This window comes from Hemitrygon akajei, chromosome 11 (assembly GCF_048418815.1).
Source record: "Hemitrygon akajei chromosome 11, sHemAka1.3, whole genome shotgun sequence".
In the NCBI taxonomy this organism is placed as follows: domain Eukaryota; kingdom Metazoa; phylum Chordata; class Chondrichthyes; order Myliobatiformes; family Dasyatidae; genus Hemitrygon; species Hemitrygon akajei.
Window position 1 is genome coordinate 1224481 of NC_133134.1, and position 16735 is coordinate 1241215.

The 16735-nt window shown below is 49.1% G+C and overlaps 1 protein-coding gene across 1 annotated transcript in view; it reads right to left on the bottom strand.

Moving 5' to 3' along the window:
- The window catches only part of LOC140735216 (ankyrin-repeat and fibronectin type III domain-containing 1-like), a 422525-nt gene that overhangs the window by 88378 nt on the left and 317412 nt on the right, over window positions 1-16735 (bottom strand). The window contains 1 exon segment of the mRNA XM_073060001.1: window positions 6145-6360. Coding sequence (XP_072916102.1) covers window positions 6145-6360 — 216 coding nt within the window.

The window sequence follows — 16735 nt, forward strand, 5'->3', positions numbered from 1 at the left end:
GTCACACCGTCTCCCCATCCTGCACGTACACCATCACACCATCTCCCCACCCTACACCGTCACACACTGTTCCCACCCTGCACGTATACCGTCACACCGTCTCCCCATCCTGCACATACACTGTCACAAACTGTCCCCACCCTGCACGTACACCGTCACACCGTCTCCCCATCCTACGCGTACACCGTCACATACTGTCCCCACCCTGCACGTACACCGTCACACCATCTCCCCATCCTGCACGTACACCGTCACACCGTCTCCCCATCCTACGCGTACACCGTCACATACTGTCCCCACCCTGCACGTACACCGTCACACCATCTCCCCACCCTACACCGTCACAGTCTCCCCATCCTGCACGTACACTGTCACATCATCTCCCCACCCTACACCATGACACACTGTCCCCACACTGCACGTACACCGTCAAACCGTCTCCCCATCCTGCATGTACACCGTCACACCGTCTCCCCATCCTGCACGTACACCGTCACACCATCTCCCCATCCTGCACGTACACCGTCAAACCGTCTCCCCATCCTACACGTACACCATCAAACCGTCTCCCCATCCTGCATATACACCGTCACAAACTGTCCCCACCCTGCATGTACACCGTCACACCGTCTCCCCATCCTACACGTACACCGTCAAACCGTATCCCCATCCTGCATATACACCGTCACAAACTGTCCCCACCCTGCATGTACACCGTCACACCGTCTCCCCATCCTGCACGTACACCGTCACACCTTCTCCCCATCCTGCACGTACACCATCACACCATCTCCCCACCCTACACCGTTACACACTGTGCCCATCTTGCAAGTACACCGGCACACACTGTCCCCATCCTGCACGTACACCGTCAAACCGTCTCCCCATCCTGCATATACACCGTCACAAACTGTCCCCACCCTGCACGTACACCATCACACCATCTCCCCACCCTACACCGTTACACACTGTGCCCATCTTGCATGTACACCGGCACACACTGTCCCCATCCTGCACGTACACCGTCACACCGTCTCCCCATCCTGCATATACACCGTCACAAACTGTCCCCACCCTGCACATACACCGTCACACCGTCTCCCCATCCTGCACGTACACCTTCACACACAGTCCCCACCCTACACCGTTACACACTGTCCCCATCCTGCATGTACAGAGTCACACACTGTCTCCCCACCCTGCATGTACACTGTCACACCGTCTCCCCATCCTGCATGTACACCGTCACACACTGTCTCCATCCTGCACGTACACCGTCACACCGTCTCCCCATCCTGCATATACACCGTCACAAACTGTCCCCACCCTGCATGTACACCGTCACACCGTCTCCCCATCCTGCACGTACACCATCACACCATCTCCCCACCCTACACCGTTACACACTGTGCCCATCCTGCATGTACACCGGCACACACTGTCCCCATCCTGCACGTACACCGTCACACCGTCTCCCCATCCTGCACGTACACCTTCACACACAGTCCCCACCCTACACCGTTACACACTGTCCCCATCCTGCATGTACAGAGTCACACACTGTCTCCCCACCCTGCATGTACACTGTCACACCGTCTCCCCATCCTGCATGTACACCGTCACACACTGTCCCCATCCTGCACGTACACTGTCAAACCGTATCCCCATCCTGCATGTACACCGTCACAAACTGTCCCCACCCTGCATGTACACCGTCACACCGTCTCCCCATCCTGCATGTACACCGTCACACACTGTCTCCATCCTGCACGTACACCGTCACACCGTCTCCCCATCCTGCACGTACACCATCACACCATCTCCCCACCCTACACCGTCACACACTGTTCACACCCTGCACGTACACCGTCACACCGTCTCCCCATCCTGCACATACACTGTCACAAACAGTCCCCACCCTGCACATACACCGTCACACCATCTCCCCATCCTGCACGTACACCGTCACACCGTCTCCCCATCCTACGCGTACACCGTCACATACTGTCCCCACCCTGCACGTACACCGTCACACCATCTCCCCACCCTACACCGTCACAGTCTCCCCATCCTGCACGTACACTGTCACACCATCTCCCCACCCTACACCATGACACACTGTCCCCACACTGCACGTACACCATCACACCGTCTCCCTATCCTGCACGTACACCGTCACACACTGTCCCCACCCTGCACGTACACCGTCACACCATCTCCCCATCCTGCACGTACACCATCACACACTGTCCCCACCCTGCACGTACACCGTCACACCGTCTCCCCATCCTGCACGTACACTGTCACACACCGTCTCCATCCTGCACGTACACCGTCACACCGTCTCCCCACCCTGCACGTACACCGTCACACCGTCTCCCCATCCTGCATGTACACCGTCACACACTGTCTCCATCCTGCACGTACACCGTCACACCGTCTCCCCATCCTGCACGTACACCATCACACCATCTCCCCACCCTACACCGTCACACACTGTTCCCACCCTGCACGTATACCGTCACACCGTCTCCCCATCCTGCACATACACTGTCACAAACTGTCCCCACCCTGCACGTACACCGTCACACCATCTCCCCATCCTGCACGTACACCGTCACACCGTCTCCCCATCCTACGCGTACACCGTCACATACTGTCCCCACCCTGCACGTACACCGTCACACCATCTCCCCATCCTGCACGTACACCGTCACACCGTCTCCCCATCCTACGCGTACACCGTCACATACTGTCCCCACCCTGCACGTACACCGTCACACCATCTCCCCATCCTGCACGTACACCGTCACACCGTCTCCCCATCCTACGCGTACACCGTCACATACTGTCCCCACCCTGCACGTACACCGTCACACCATCTCCCCATCCTGCACGTACACTGTCACACCATCTCCCCACCCTAAACCATGACACACTGTCCCCAAACTGCACGTACACCATCACACCGTCTCCCTATCCTGCACGTACACCGTCACACACTGTCCCCACCCTGCACGTACACCGTCACACCGTCTCCCCATCCTGCACGTACACCATCACACCATCTCCCCACCCTACACCGTCACACACTGTTCCCACCCTGCACGTATACCGTCACACCGTCTCCCCATCCTGCACATACACTGTCACAAACTGTCCCCACCCTGCACGTACACCGTCACACCGTCTCCCCATCCTACGCGTACACCGTCACATACTGTCCCCACCCTGCACGTACACCGTCACACCATCTCCCCATCCTGCACGTACACCGTCACACCGTCTCCCCATCCTACGCGTACACCGTCACATACTGTCCCCACCCTGCACGTACACCGTCACACCATCTCCCCACCCTACACCGTCACAGTCTCCCCATCCTGCACGTACACTGTCACACCATCTCCCCACCCTACACCATGACACACTGTCCCCACACTGCACGTACACCATCACACCGTCTCCCTATCCTGCACGTACACCGTCACACACTGTCCCCACCCTGCACGTACACCGTCACACCATCTCCCCATCCTGCACGTACACCATCACACACTGTCCCCACCCTGCACGTACACTGTCACACCGTCTCCCCATCCTGCATGTACACCGTCACACACTGTCCCCACCCTACACCGTTACACACTGTCCCCATCCTGCATGTACAGAGTCACACACTGTCTCCCCACCCTGCATGTACACTGTCACACCGTCTCCCCATCCTGCATGTACACCGTCACACACTGTCTCCATCCTGCACGTACACCGTCACACCGTCTCCCCATCCTGCACGTACACCATCACACCATCTCCCCACCCTACACCGTCACACACTGTTCCCACCCTGCACGTATACCGTCACACCGTCTCCCCATCCTGTACGTACACCATCACACCATCTCCCCACCCTACACCGTCACACACTGTTCCCACCCTGCACGTATACCGTCACACCGTCTCCCCATCCTGCACATACACTGTCACAAACTGTCCCCACCCTGCACGTACACCGTCACACCGTCTCCCCATCCTACGCGTACACCGTCACATACTGTCCCCACCCTGCACGTACACCGTCACACCATCTCCCCACCCTACACCGTCACAGTCTCCCCATCCTGCACGTACACTGTCACACCATCTCCCCACCCTACACCATGACACACTGTCCCCACACTGCACGTACACCATCACACCGTCTCCCTATCCTGCACGTACACTGTCACACACTGTCCCCACCCTGCACGTACACCGTCACACCATCTCCCCATCCTGCATGTACACCATCACACCATCTCCCCATCCTGCACGTACACCATCACACACTGTCCCCACCCTGCACGTACACCATCACACCGTCTCCCCATCCTGCACGTACACCGTCACACCGTCTCCCCATCCTGCACGTACACTGTCACACACTGTCCCCACCCTGCATGTACACCATCACACCGTCTCCCCACCCTGCACGTACACCGTCACACTGTCTCCCCATCCTGCACGTACACTGTCACACACTGTCCCCACCCTGCATGTACACCATCACACCGTCTCCCCACCCTGCACGTACACCGTCACACCATCTCCCCACCCTACACCGTCACACACTGTCCCTGCCCTGCATGTGCACCTTCACACCATCTCCCCACCCTGCACGTACACCGTCACACCATCTCCCCACCCTACACCGTCACATCATCTCCCCACCCTACACTGTCACACACTGTCCCTGCCCTGCATGTGCACCTTCACACCATCTCCCCACCCTGCACGTACACCGTCTCCCCACCCTACACCATCACACCATCTCCCCACCCTGCACGTACACCGTCTCCCCACCCTACACCATCACACCATCTCCCCACCCTACACTGTCACACACTGTCCCTGCCCTGCACGTGCACCTTCACACCATCTCCCCACCCTGCACGTACACCGTCACACCATCTCCCCACCCTACACCGTCACATCATCTCCCCACCCTACACTGTCACACACTGTCCCTGCCCTGCATGTGCACCTTCACACCATCTCCCTACCCTACACCGTCACATCATCTCCCCACCCTACACTGTCACACACTGTCCCTGCCCTGCATGTGCACCTTCACACCATCTCCCTACCCTACACCGTCACATCATCTCCCCACCCTACACTGTCACACACTGTCCCTGCCCTGCATGTGCACCTTCACACCATCTCCCTACCCTACACCGTCACACCATCTCCCCACCCTACACCATCACACACTGTCCCTGCCCTGCATGTGCACCTTCACACCATCTCCCCACCCTGCACGTACACCATCACACACTGTCCCCACCTGCACGTACAACGTCACACACTGTCACCACCCTGCACGTACACCGTCACACCGTCTCCCCACCCTGAACTTTTAAATCTCACACTCAGACTCCCTGAGGCTATGGTTCTTTGATCTTCGTTGCCTCAGTGATCCTCAGTAGCCCAACCCTGTGAATACTCTGCCAAGGTTACTCCAGTATGCTTCTATCCTTCACTCCAACTGCTGAGAACCAAATCCCTTCATCTATGCAGAGTCAATGTTTCCATCCAGTCCACCACTCACTGGCCCTCTCCCCTCTATCCCTCTTTACAGACGAAGGATCTTGACTGTTCATTTTCTCCCGTGGGTGCAGCCTGATCTGCTGAAATCTTCCACAGCTAGTTGTTACACCAGCTCATTTCACCAAGGTTTCCCAAGATTATTGTAAACGCACAGTGAAAGACATCGTAAATGCTGTGTCAATGCCTCCCGCACCCCCTCTCATCCTCCCAAGCCATGTGTCCCAGATTCCAAACATTCATGAGGGGGTAAAAACATTCTTCCTCAGATCCACCTTAAAACTCCTACTCCTTCCCCTAAACCTCTCTTCTCTCGTTTTAGACACCTCTGCTGGAGGCACCATGAAGCCCATTGTCAGGCCCTTCGCACCCTCCCCTACTCCAAGGAAAGCAACCACATTGTCTGCAGTCTGTTTTCAAGGTGGTCCATGTAGCCCACGTCCTGGGTGAGGTATTCTAGCTGTCCTAAGCATCAAAGTTGTAATGACTGTATATAATGTTTGATGCAGAGGGTATGCTGCCTCTCAGCTGGGGGCTTTGTCACAACCATTATCCTACGTGTAGAGTCGACAGCAGTATGTCCAGCGCCGTAGGCTCATCTTCCGCAGACAGCGACTTGTGCTGGTTCTGAATCTTAGCCAGTGGAATCCACCTGACGTTCTCCAGGCTCTGCTGGGAGCTGAGTTCCCTCATGGTTACAATCAGAACGTTCCCCTGTCTGTCCTTGATAGGTTCGAAGTACAGCTGGCCAAGTTCCTGGGTTCCAAGCAGTCCCTGCAAAACAAAGGCAGCAGGTAAGAGACCCATCACGTGTAGGCCTACGTCTCACAACGATATGGTCCTTGGGAAGGTTAAGTGATGTCTTGAGACATTAAAATGGTGGATATTTTCCTGTGCTGGGAGGAGTGGAAAGAGGAGATATCCCAAAATATCAGGCTCAGTACACTCATGGCACAAACCTTCAAAGTATTCGTTATTTGAGCCAGCTTCATTGATCATTAAGATCAGGGCTGATGTCAGATTAGCTCTGCTCCGGTTTTCTGCCAATTCTTTCAACCCCTCAATTCCCAAAATCCAACCCCCCACCTTTTGGCTTGGAATAAGATCATAAACAACCTCTCCACATCCTTTCAACATTCGATAGGTTTCAATTAGCTCACCCCTCATTCTTCTGTATTCTCGTGAATACCAACCCAGAGCCATTAAACACTCTCGATATGACAAGCCATTCAATCCTGGAATCATTTGCTTGAACCTCCTTTGAACCCTCTCCAGTTTCAGCACATCCCTTCTAAGATAAGGTGCCCAAAACTGCTCACAGTGAGGCCTCACCAGTGCCTTATAAAGTCTAAACATTACATCCTTGCTTTTATAAGACAATAAGACTAAAAGATATAGGAGCAGAATTAGGCCATTTGGCCCATCAAGCCTGCTCCACCATTTCATCATGGCTGATCCAATTTTCCTCTCAGCCCTAATCTCCTGCTTTTTCCTGTATCCTTCCATGCCCTGACTAATTAAGAGTCTATCCAGCTCTGCCTTAAATATACATAAAATCTTTGCCTATACACCTGCCTGTGGCAATGAATACCACAGTTTCACCACTTTCTGGCTAAAGAAATATTCTAGTCCTCTTGAAATGAATACTAACATTGCATTTGTCTTCCTCACCACAGATTCAATCTGCTAATTAACCTTTAGGGAATCCTGCACAAAAGCTCTCAAGTCCCTTTGCACCTCAGTTTTTTGTATTTTCTCTCCATTTAGAAAACAGTCTACCCTTTAATTTCTTCTACCAAGGTGCATGACCATACACTTCCCACACTGTATTCCATCTGCCATTTCTTTGCACATTCTCCTATTCTGTAAATCCTTCTGTAGCCTCTCTACTTCCTCAAAACTACCTGCCCCTCCACCTATCTTCATATCGTCTGCAAACTTTGCCACAAAGCCATCAACTCTATCATCCAAATCTTTGACATATAACATAATAAGAATCTGTCCCAACACAGACTCCTATGGAAAACGACTAGTCACTGGCAGCCAATCAGAAAAAGTTCCCTTTATTCTCACTCTTTACCTCCTGCCAATCAGCTACTGCTTCATCCATATTCAAATCTTTCCTGTAATACCATGGGCTTGTAATTTGTTAAGCAAATGTGGCTCCTTGTCAAAGGCCTTCTGAAAATCCAAATACACAACATCTCCTTTGTCTATGCTGCTTGTTATTTCTTCAAAGTATTAAAACAGATTTGTCAGTTAAGATTTTCTCCTGAGGAAACCATGCTGACTATGGCCTCCAAGTATCCTGGGTCCTCGTCGTTAATCAGCTCCAACATCTTCCCAACCACTGAGGTCAGATTAACTGGCCTATAACTTCCTTTCTTCTGGCTCTCTCTCTTATTGAAGATTGGAATGACATTTGCAATTTTCAAATCTTCTGGATCCATTCCAGAGTCTAGTGATTTTTGAAAGATCATTACTAATGCCTCCACAATCTCTTTAGCCACATCTTTCAGAACCCTGGGGTGTACAACATTTGGTCCAGGTGACTCACCTACCTTCAAAACTTTCAGTTTCCCAAGAACTTTCTTGGGGATGGTAACCACACATGTCATGACCACTGACTCCAGGAACTTCCACCATACTGCTAGTGTCTTCCACAGTGAAGATTGATGCAAAATACTTATTCAGTTCATCCACTATTTCTTGGTCACCCATTACTATCTCTCCAGCATTGTCTTCCAGCAGTCCGATATCCACTCTCACTTCACTTTTATGTGTCTGAAAAAGCTTTTGGTACCCTCTTTAATATTATTGGCTAGCTTACTTTCAAATTCCTTCTTTACCTTCTTAATGACTTCTTTGATTGCCTACTGTTGATTTTTAAAAGCTTCCTAATCCTCTAACTTCCCTCTAATTTTTGTTCTATTATGTGCCCTCTCTTTAGCATTTATGTGGGATTTGATTTCTCTTCTGCAAACACGAGGAAATCTGCAGATGCTGGAAATTCAAGCAATACACACAAAATGCTAGTGGAACACAGCAGGCCAGGCAGCATCTGTAGGGAGAAGCACTGTTGACGTTTTGGGCCGAGACCCTTCGTCAGGACTAACTGAAAGGAACAATAGTAAGAGATTTGAAAGTAGGAGGGGGAGGGGAAAATGCGAAATGATAGGAGAAGACCGGAGGGGGTGGGGTGAAGCTGAGAGCCGGAAAGGTGATTGGCGAAAGTGATACAGAGCTGGAGAAAGGAAAGGATCATGGGACGAGAGACCTAGGGAGAAAGAAAGGGGGAGGGGAACACCAGAGGGAGATGGAGAACAGGCAGAGCCATGGGCAGGAGGAGAGAGGGAAAAAAAGGTGGGGAAAAAACTAAATATATCAGGGATGGGGTAAGAAGGGGAGGGGCATTAACGGAAGTCAGAGAAGTCGATGTTCATGCCATCAGGCTGGAGGCTACACAGCCGGTATATAAGGTGTTGTTCCTCCAACCTGAGTGTGGCTTCATCTTGACAGTAGAGGAGGCCATGGATAGACATATCAGAATGGGAATGGAACGTGGAATTAAAATGTGTGGCCACTGGGAGATCCTGCTTTCTCTGGCAGACCGAGCATAGGTGTTCAGCAAAACGGTCTCCCAGTCTGCGTCGGGTCTCGCCAATATATAAAAGGCCACACCAGGAACACTGGATGCAGTATACCACACCAGCCGACTCACAGGTGAAGTGTCGCCTCACCTGGAAGGACTGTCTGGGTCTCTGAATGGTGGTGAGGGAGGAAGTGTAAGGGCAGGTGTAGCACTTGTTCCGCTTACAAGGATAAGTGCCAGGAGGGAGATCGGTGGGAAGGGATGGGGGGGACGAATGGACAAGGGAGTCGCGTAGGGAGCGATCCCTGCAGAAAGCAGAAAGAGGGGGGGACGGAAAGATGTGCTTGGTAGTGGGATCCCTTTGGAGGTGGCGGAAGTTACGGAGAATTATACATTGGACCAGGAGGCTGGTGGGGTGGTGTTTGATTTCTCTTGTTAGCTACGATTGTGTCATCTTGCCTTTAAAATAATTCTTCCTCTTTGGGATCTACAGTATATATCCTGTGCCTTCCAAATTGCTTCCAGAAATTCCAACCATTGCTGCTCTGCCATTATCCCTGCCAATTTACTTTTCCATCAATTCTGGCCAGCTCCTCCCATGCCTCTGTAATTCCATTTAGTCTAACTGCAATACTGATACATCAGACTTTAGCTTCTCCTTCTCAAATTTCAGGGTGAATTTGATCATATTATGATCACTTGTCCCTGATGGTTCTTTACCTTAAGCTCTCTGTTCAATTCCAGTTCATTGCACAACACCCAATATAGTATAGCTGATACCCCAATGGGCTCAAACATGAGTTGCTCTAAAAAGCCATCTTATAGGCACCCTAGAAATTCCCCCTCCTGTAATCAAGCATGAACTCAATTTTCCCAATCTACCTGCATACCCAATCTACCTCCAAGGGGTCAGTGTGGACATGGTGGAGGATTACAAATACCTGGGGATACGAATTGACAATAAACTGGACTGGTCAAAGAACACTGAGGCTGTCTACAAGAAGGGTCAGAGCCGTCTCTATTTCCTGAGGAGACTGAGGTCCTTTAACATCTGTCGGACGATGCTGAGGATGTTCTACGAGTCTGTGGTGGCCAGTGCTATCATGTTTGCTGTTGTGTGCTGGGGCAGCAGGCTGAGGGTAGCAGACACCAACAGAATCAACAAACTCATTCGTAAGGCCAGTGATGTTGTGGGTGTGGAACTGGACTCTCTGACGGTGGTGTCTGAAAAGAGGATGCTGTCCAAGTTGCACACCATCTTGGACAATGTCTCCCATCCACTCCATAATGTATTGGTTAGGCACAGGAGTACATTCAGCCAGAGACTCATTCCACCGAGATGTAACACTGAGCGTCATAGGAAGTCATTCCTACCTGTGGCCATCAAACTTTACAACTCCTCCCTCAGAGTGTCAGACACCCTGAGCTAATAGGCTGGTCCTGGACTTATTTCCACTTGGCATGATTAACTTATTATTATTTAATTATTTATGGTTTTATATTGCTCTATTTCTACACTATTCTTGGTTGGTGTGCCTGTAATGAAAACCAATTTCTCTCGGGATCAACAAAGTCTGTCTGTCTGTCTGTCTGTCTGTCTGTCTGTCTGTCTGTCTGTCTGTATATTAAAGTCCCACATGGCTATTTTGCCCTTTTGGCATGCATTTTCTATCTCCCATTGCAATTTATAGGCAACATCCTTACTACTGTTACTGGGTCTGTATATAACTCCCATCAGGGTCTTTTTACCCTTGTAGTTCCTTAGCTCTATCCACAATAATTCAACACCTCCTGACCCTGTGCCACCTCTTTCTTATGATTTGATTTCTTTTGTTTTACCCTCTCTGCCTTCCTGTCTGTCCTTTCAATACAATGTGTATCTTGGATGTTAAACTGCCAGCTATAATCTTCTTTCAGCCATGACTCAGTGATGCCTACATCATCATACATGCCAATCTGTAACTGTACTAGAAGTTAATCTATCTTATTCCATATACTGCACACAGTCAAATATAACACTTTCAGTCCTTATTCAATTTTTTCCAATTCTGTCTGCCTGTTATGTTGCAACTCATTTTGTTGACTGCAATTTTTCCCCATCGACAGTCTCTCTTCACTACACATTGCTTGCTTGTAAAGCAGCTCCTTATGTACAGCACAATCACTCCGGTTCCCTCCCCTGCCAAATACAGTCAATGTCTCTCAGGAAAGAGAATTCCAAAGATTCACCATTTACATTTCCACGTGAAGTGGGGGACTCCCACACACTGAAATTGTATTGCAGTTCTTGATTTCCTGTCAGCATCACCCCCTATAGTTCCCTCAGGTCCTCATGTCTCTGTCACCATCAGTAAATGCCCCCTAAAGAATAATAAATCATACCCTGTTACAGTTATGCAGACCCTTCTCTCTCTTTCTCAATCCTTCCTTAAAACCACGTTGACTTGGTCTCAACATTTTGTTTATTTATTTAAAGATACCGCGTGGAACAGGCTTCCTGTCCTTTGAGCCACGCCACCCAGCAACCCATCTATTTCACCCTAGCCTAAACACAGGGCAAGTTATAATAACCAATTAACCTACTAATCCATGCATCTTTGGACTGTAGGAGGAAACTAGCGTAGCCAGAGGAAAGGCACATGCGCATGGGAAGGAGTGTACTAACTCCTTACAGGGAATGCTGGAGTGGAACTCTGAACTCTTGCATCCTGAGTTACAACAGCGTCGTGCTAATCACTACATCACTATGGCACCACTAATACTTAAAGCTTCGCCAAATGACCAGCAATTTCCTCCCTGGCCACAGACTTAGGCACCAACATGTGCTAGGATAACAGGCCAACAGTTCCTCACTTTGTGTCTCACTACCTTCTTGAACAAGGGTGATGTATCACTGGTCACCCAATCCGGTGGTCCATTCCCAGAGATCAGACAGTGTTGAAAAACTATTCAATGGCAGCACTGCATCTGCAGTCATTATTTTAACCCTCGGGTGATGGCACAGGAACTTGGTCACTGGTCTGCCTTTGGTCTGTTAGATTTTGCAAGATGACTGCTCCGACAGAGAGAGAGAGAGAGAGAGACACACACACACGCACACGCGCACACACACACACGCGCACACGCGCACACACACACACGCATGCACGCACACACACACACACACACACACATGCACACACACACACACACACTTACATTACTCCAGTACCCTCTGTACCCACTATCACAATCTCCTTCAACGGGTGAAGTATTGGGAACTGGTACTTGTCCAATCTGATGGAGGATTAGGAATTGGACATTTTCCATTCCGAGCTTCTTCTCGGGAAGAGATGAGCGACTGTATGAAATAGGCCTGGCACAGAGTTAGATGATTGTGGTGAGAGGATGGAGGGGAGATCCACTCTACCAGTATGTTAACATGGTGAATAAGGCAGGAGATCTATTAGTGAGTAACCAACATAGTCACAGTGTGTCTTGGCCCAAAACATCAACTGTTTACTCATTCTCATAGATGTTGCCTGAGCTGCTGAACTCCTCCAGCACTTCATGTGCTTTGCCTTGGGTTTTCAGCATCTGCAGATTTTCTTGTGCTTGTGTAGTCACAATGTGGTGACATTAAAGGAGCCAGCATTTGGGTTTGAAGTTTCTAAATAAGGAGGGGAACTAGTATTAGAGAGAAGGTGGCAGTGCTTGAGAGAGACATTCCTGAGACTGGAGAGAGAATGGACTGATGTGAGTTCAGATACACTACATCGGAGAGCAGAGGAGAGGATGCCACTCTGGTTTAAAAGTTCATCTAAGGAAGTGTGGCTTTTGACTCCCAGTACCAACTATCTTGCTGGCAAACATACAGCCTCTGGTAAATAAAGTCAAAGATCTCAGAGCTAGATTGCTGTACCAGCGGGACATTAGGACCTCTTGTGTTTTTTTATTTCATGGAGTCTTGGATATCCCCTGCCATTCCAGATTCAAATTTAAAGGAGGTGAAGTATGCTTTATGATCAACTCTTCATGATGCACAAATGTTGCAGTGATGTCCCAATCCAACCTGGAATATCTTCTGATCAAGTGTCAAACTTTTATCTGTTGTGGGAGATTTCAGCCATCATCTTGGTAACAATGCACATCCCGCCTCAGGCCAGTGTCATACAGACTCTAGACGAACTGAGAGACATAATAAACAGCACATCCTGATGCCTACCCTATCATTCTGTGGGATTTTAACCAGGACAGCTCCGAATAATTATTACCAACAAATCATTTGCACTAGAGGAACTAACACACTGGACCACTGTTACAACACTATCAACAGCAGTGTCATTTTCAACCTCTCAGTGCTACGGTCGGAAGTTGTCACCATCTTCAAAAGAGCAACAATTATACCAGTTCCAAGAAGAGCAAGGTGAGCTGCCTTAATGACTATCATCCAATAGCACTCACATCTAGGCTGATGAAGTGCTTTGAGAGGTTGGCTATGGCTAGAATTAACTCCTGTCTCAGTAAGTACCTGGGCCCACTGCTATTTACCTATTGCCACAATAAGTCTATGGCTGATGTGATCTCAATGGCTTTTCACGCATCCTTGGATCACCTGGACATTACAAATACCTACATCAGGGTGCTGTTTATTGACTACAGCTCAGCATTTAACACCATCATTCCTACAGTTCTGATCATAAATCTCCAGAACCTGGGCCTCAGTACTCCATCTGCAGCTGGATCCTCAACTTTCTAACCAGGAGACCACAACCTGTGTGGATGGAAATAACATCTCCATCTTGCTGACAATCAATACTAGCACATCTAGCGATATGTGCTTAGCCCACTGCTCTACTCTCTCTACACGCATAACTGTGTAGCTAGGCACAGCTCAAATACCATCTATAAATTTATTGATGATATTTCTACAGATGTACCACAGAGCGCATTCTAACTGGCTGCATCACCGTCAGGAATGAGGGGAAGGGGTGACTGACTGCATTGGATCAAAGAAAGCTACAGAGAGTTGTGAACTTTATCAGCTCCATCATGGGCACTAGCCTCCATAGTATCCAGGAAGTTTTCTTAAGAACTTCTTGAGAAAATGTTATTTTGAGAGCTTGTATGTGCCTGTCAGAATAAAAGGTAAAGATAACAAGTGTAGGGAACCTTGGTTTTCAGGAGATATTGAGATCCTGGTCAAGAGAAAAAAGGAGGTGCATAGCAGGTATAGGCAGGTAGGACGAAATGAAGTGCATATGGGTGGAGGCAGATACGACAGGGTCTTTTAAGAGACTCCTGGAGAGGTACATGGAGCTTAGAAAAATAGAGGGCTATGAGTAACCCTAGGTAATTTCTAAGGTAAGGACATGTTCGGCACAGTTTTGTGGGCCGAAGAGCCTGTATTGTGCTGTAGATTTTCTATGTTTCTATATTGAGTATAAGTAATGCAAGAGAACAAGAAAAGAAATCAGGAGGGCTAAAGAAGTCATGAAGTTGCTCTAGCAGATAAGGTGAAGGAAAATCATAAGGAATTTTACAGGTATGTTGAGAGCAAAAGGATTGGAAGGGATAAAATTGGTCCTCTGGAAGATCAGAATGGTAATCCATGTGTGGAGCCATAACAGATGGGGGAGATTGGAAATAATTTTTTCCATCTGTACTTACTGGGGAGATGGATACAGAGTCTATAGCAGTGAGACAAAGTGATCAACTTCATGGACCCTGTACAGATTACAGAGTTCTACAAACTAAATGAAAGTACAGAAGGAATAAGCAGAGTGGCCATTGTTGAAAGTAGGACAGTGGTAAGAGTAGAAGCAACAGGCTTTGGCTCAAACCAGGCTTAGGCTCAGAAGAGGCCTCGGCTCTGTGTAAACCATCTGTTAAGGTTTCATTTTTGTTTTCTTTTTCCTCTCTTACTGTACCACTTAAATGGCTGTGATGTGCTCTTCGTGCCAGATGTTGGAGAACTGGGAGACCTAGAGTCTCCTGGGAACTACATCTGCGTGAAGTGCATCTGGCTGCAGCTCATTAAGAACCATGTTAGGGATCTGGAGCAGCAGCTGGATGACCTTCGGCTTGTACAGGAGAGCAGGGAAGTAGTCACCCCAAAGCTGCAGGAAGCGAGTAGCTGGGTGACGTCAGGAGAAATGGAAGTAGACAGTTACAGCAGAGCGCCCCTGTGGCCATTCCTCTCAAAAACAAGTATACCGCTTTGGATATTTTGTGGGGGATGACCTCCCGGGAGAATGCCATGGCGACCGGGTTACAGGCATAGAGCATGGGTCTGTGGGGCAGAAGGGAAAGAGATTGAAGAAGGGAGTGGTAGTGATAGGGGATTTGATAGTGAGGGAACAGACAGGAGATTCTGTGGACATGAACTCGACACCAGGTGTCAGTGTTAGGGACGTCTCAGATCGCGTCCACAACATTTTGGAGAGGGAGGGTGAGCAACTAGATGTCTTGGTACATATTGGTACCAATGACATAGGTAGGAAAAGCAATGAGATCCTGAAAAGAGAATTTAGAGCGTCAGGTAGAAAGCTAAGAAGCAGGACCTTCCGGGAAGTAATTTCTGGATTGCTTCTGTGCCATGCTTCAGAGAGGGTGATTTGGCAGATAAATGTGTGGCTGAGAAGCTGGTGCAGAGGGCAGGGCTTCAGTTTCTTGGATAATTGGGATCTCGTCTAGGGGAGGTATGACCTGCTCAAAAGTGACGGGATGCACCTGAACCCAAGGGGAACCAATATTCTTGGGGGCAGGTTGATTAGAGATGTTGGGGAGGGTTTAAACTAACTTGACAGGGGGATGGGAACCAGAGTGAAGGGACTCAGTAAAGGACGAACGGTAAAAAAGTAAAGACAGCATAGAGTCAGTTTGTCAGGAAAGGCAGGCTGGTGATGGGACTTAGTTGCAGCCAACAGGCTGAGTATCAAATCATTAGGGATGCACAGTCAGAAAGGATAGCAAATATCGTACTCAAGGTGTTATATCTAAATGTAAGTAGCATAAAAAATAAGGTGGGTGATCTTGTTGCAATATTACAGATTGCCCAGGATGATGTTATGGCCATCACTGAATCATGGCTGAAGGATGGTTCAAGTCAAGTCAAGTCACTTTTATTGTCATTTCGACCATATCTGCTATGTACAGTACATAGTAAAAATGAGACAATGTTTTTCAGGACCATGGTGTTACATGACACAGTACAAAAACTAGACTGAACTACGTAAAAAACAACACAGAGAGAAAAAAAACAACTACACTAGACTACAGACCTACCCAGGACTGCATAAAGTGCACAAAACAGTGCAGACATTACAATAAATAATAAACAGGACAATAGGGCAGTAAGGTGTCAGTCCAGGCTCTGGGTATTGAGGAGTCTGATAGCTTTGGGGAAGAAACTGTTACATAGTCTGGTCGTGAGAGTCCAAATGCTTCGGTGCCTTTTCCCAGACAGCAGGAGGGAGAAGAGTTTGTATGAGGGGTGCCTGGGGTCCTTCATAATGCTGTTTGCTTTGCGGATGCAGCATGTAGTGTAAATGTACGTGATGGCAGGAAGAGAGACCC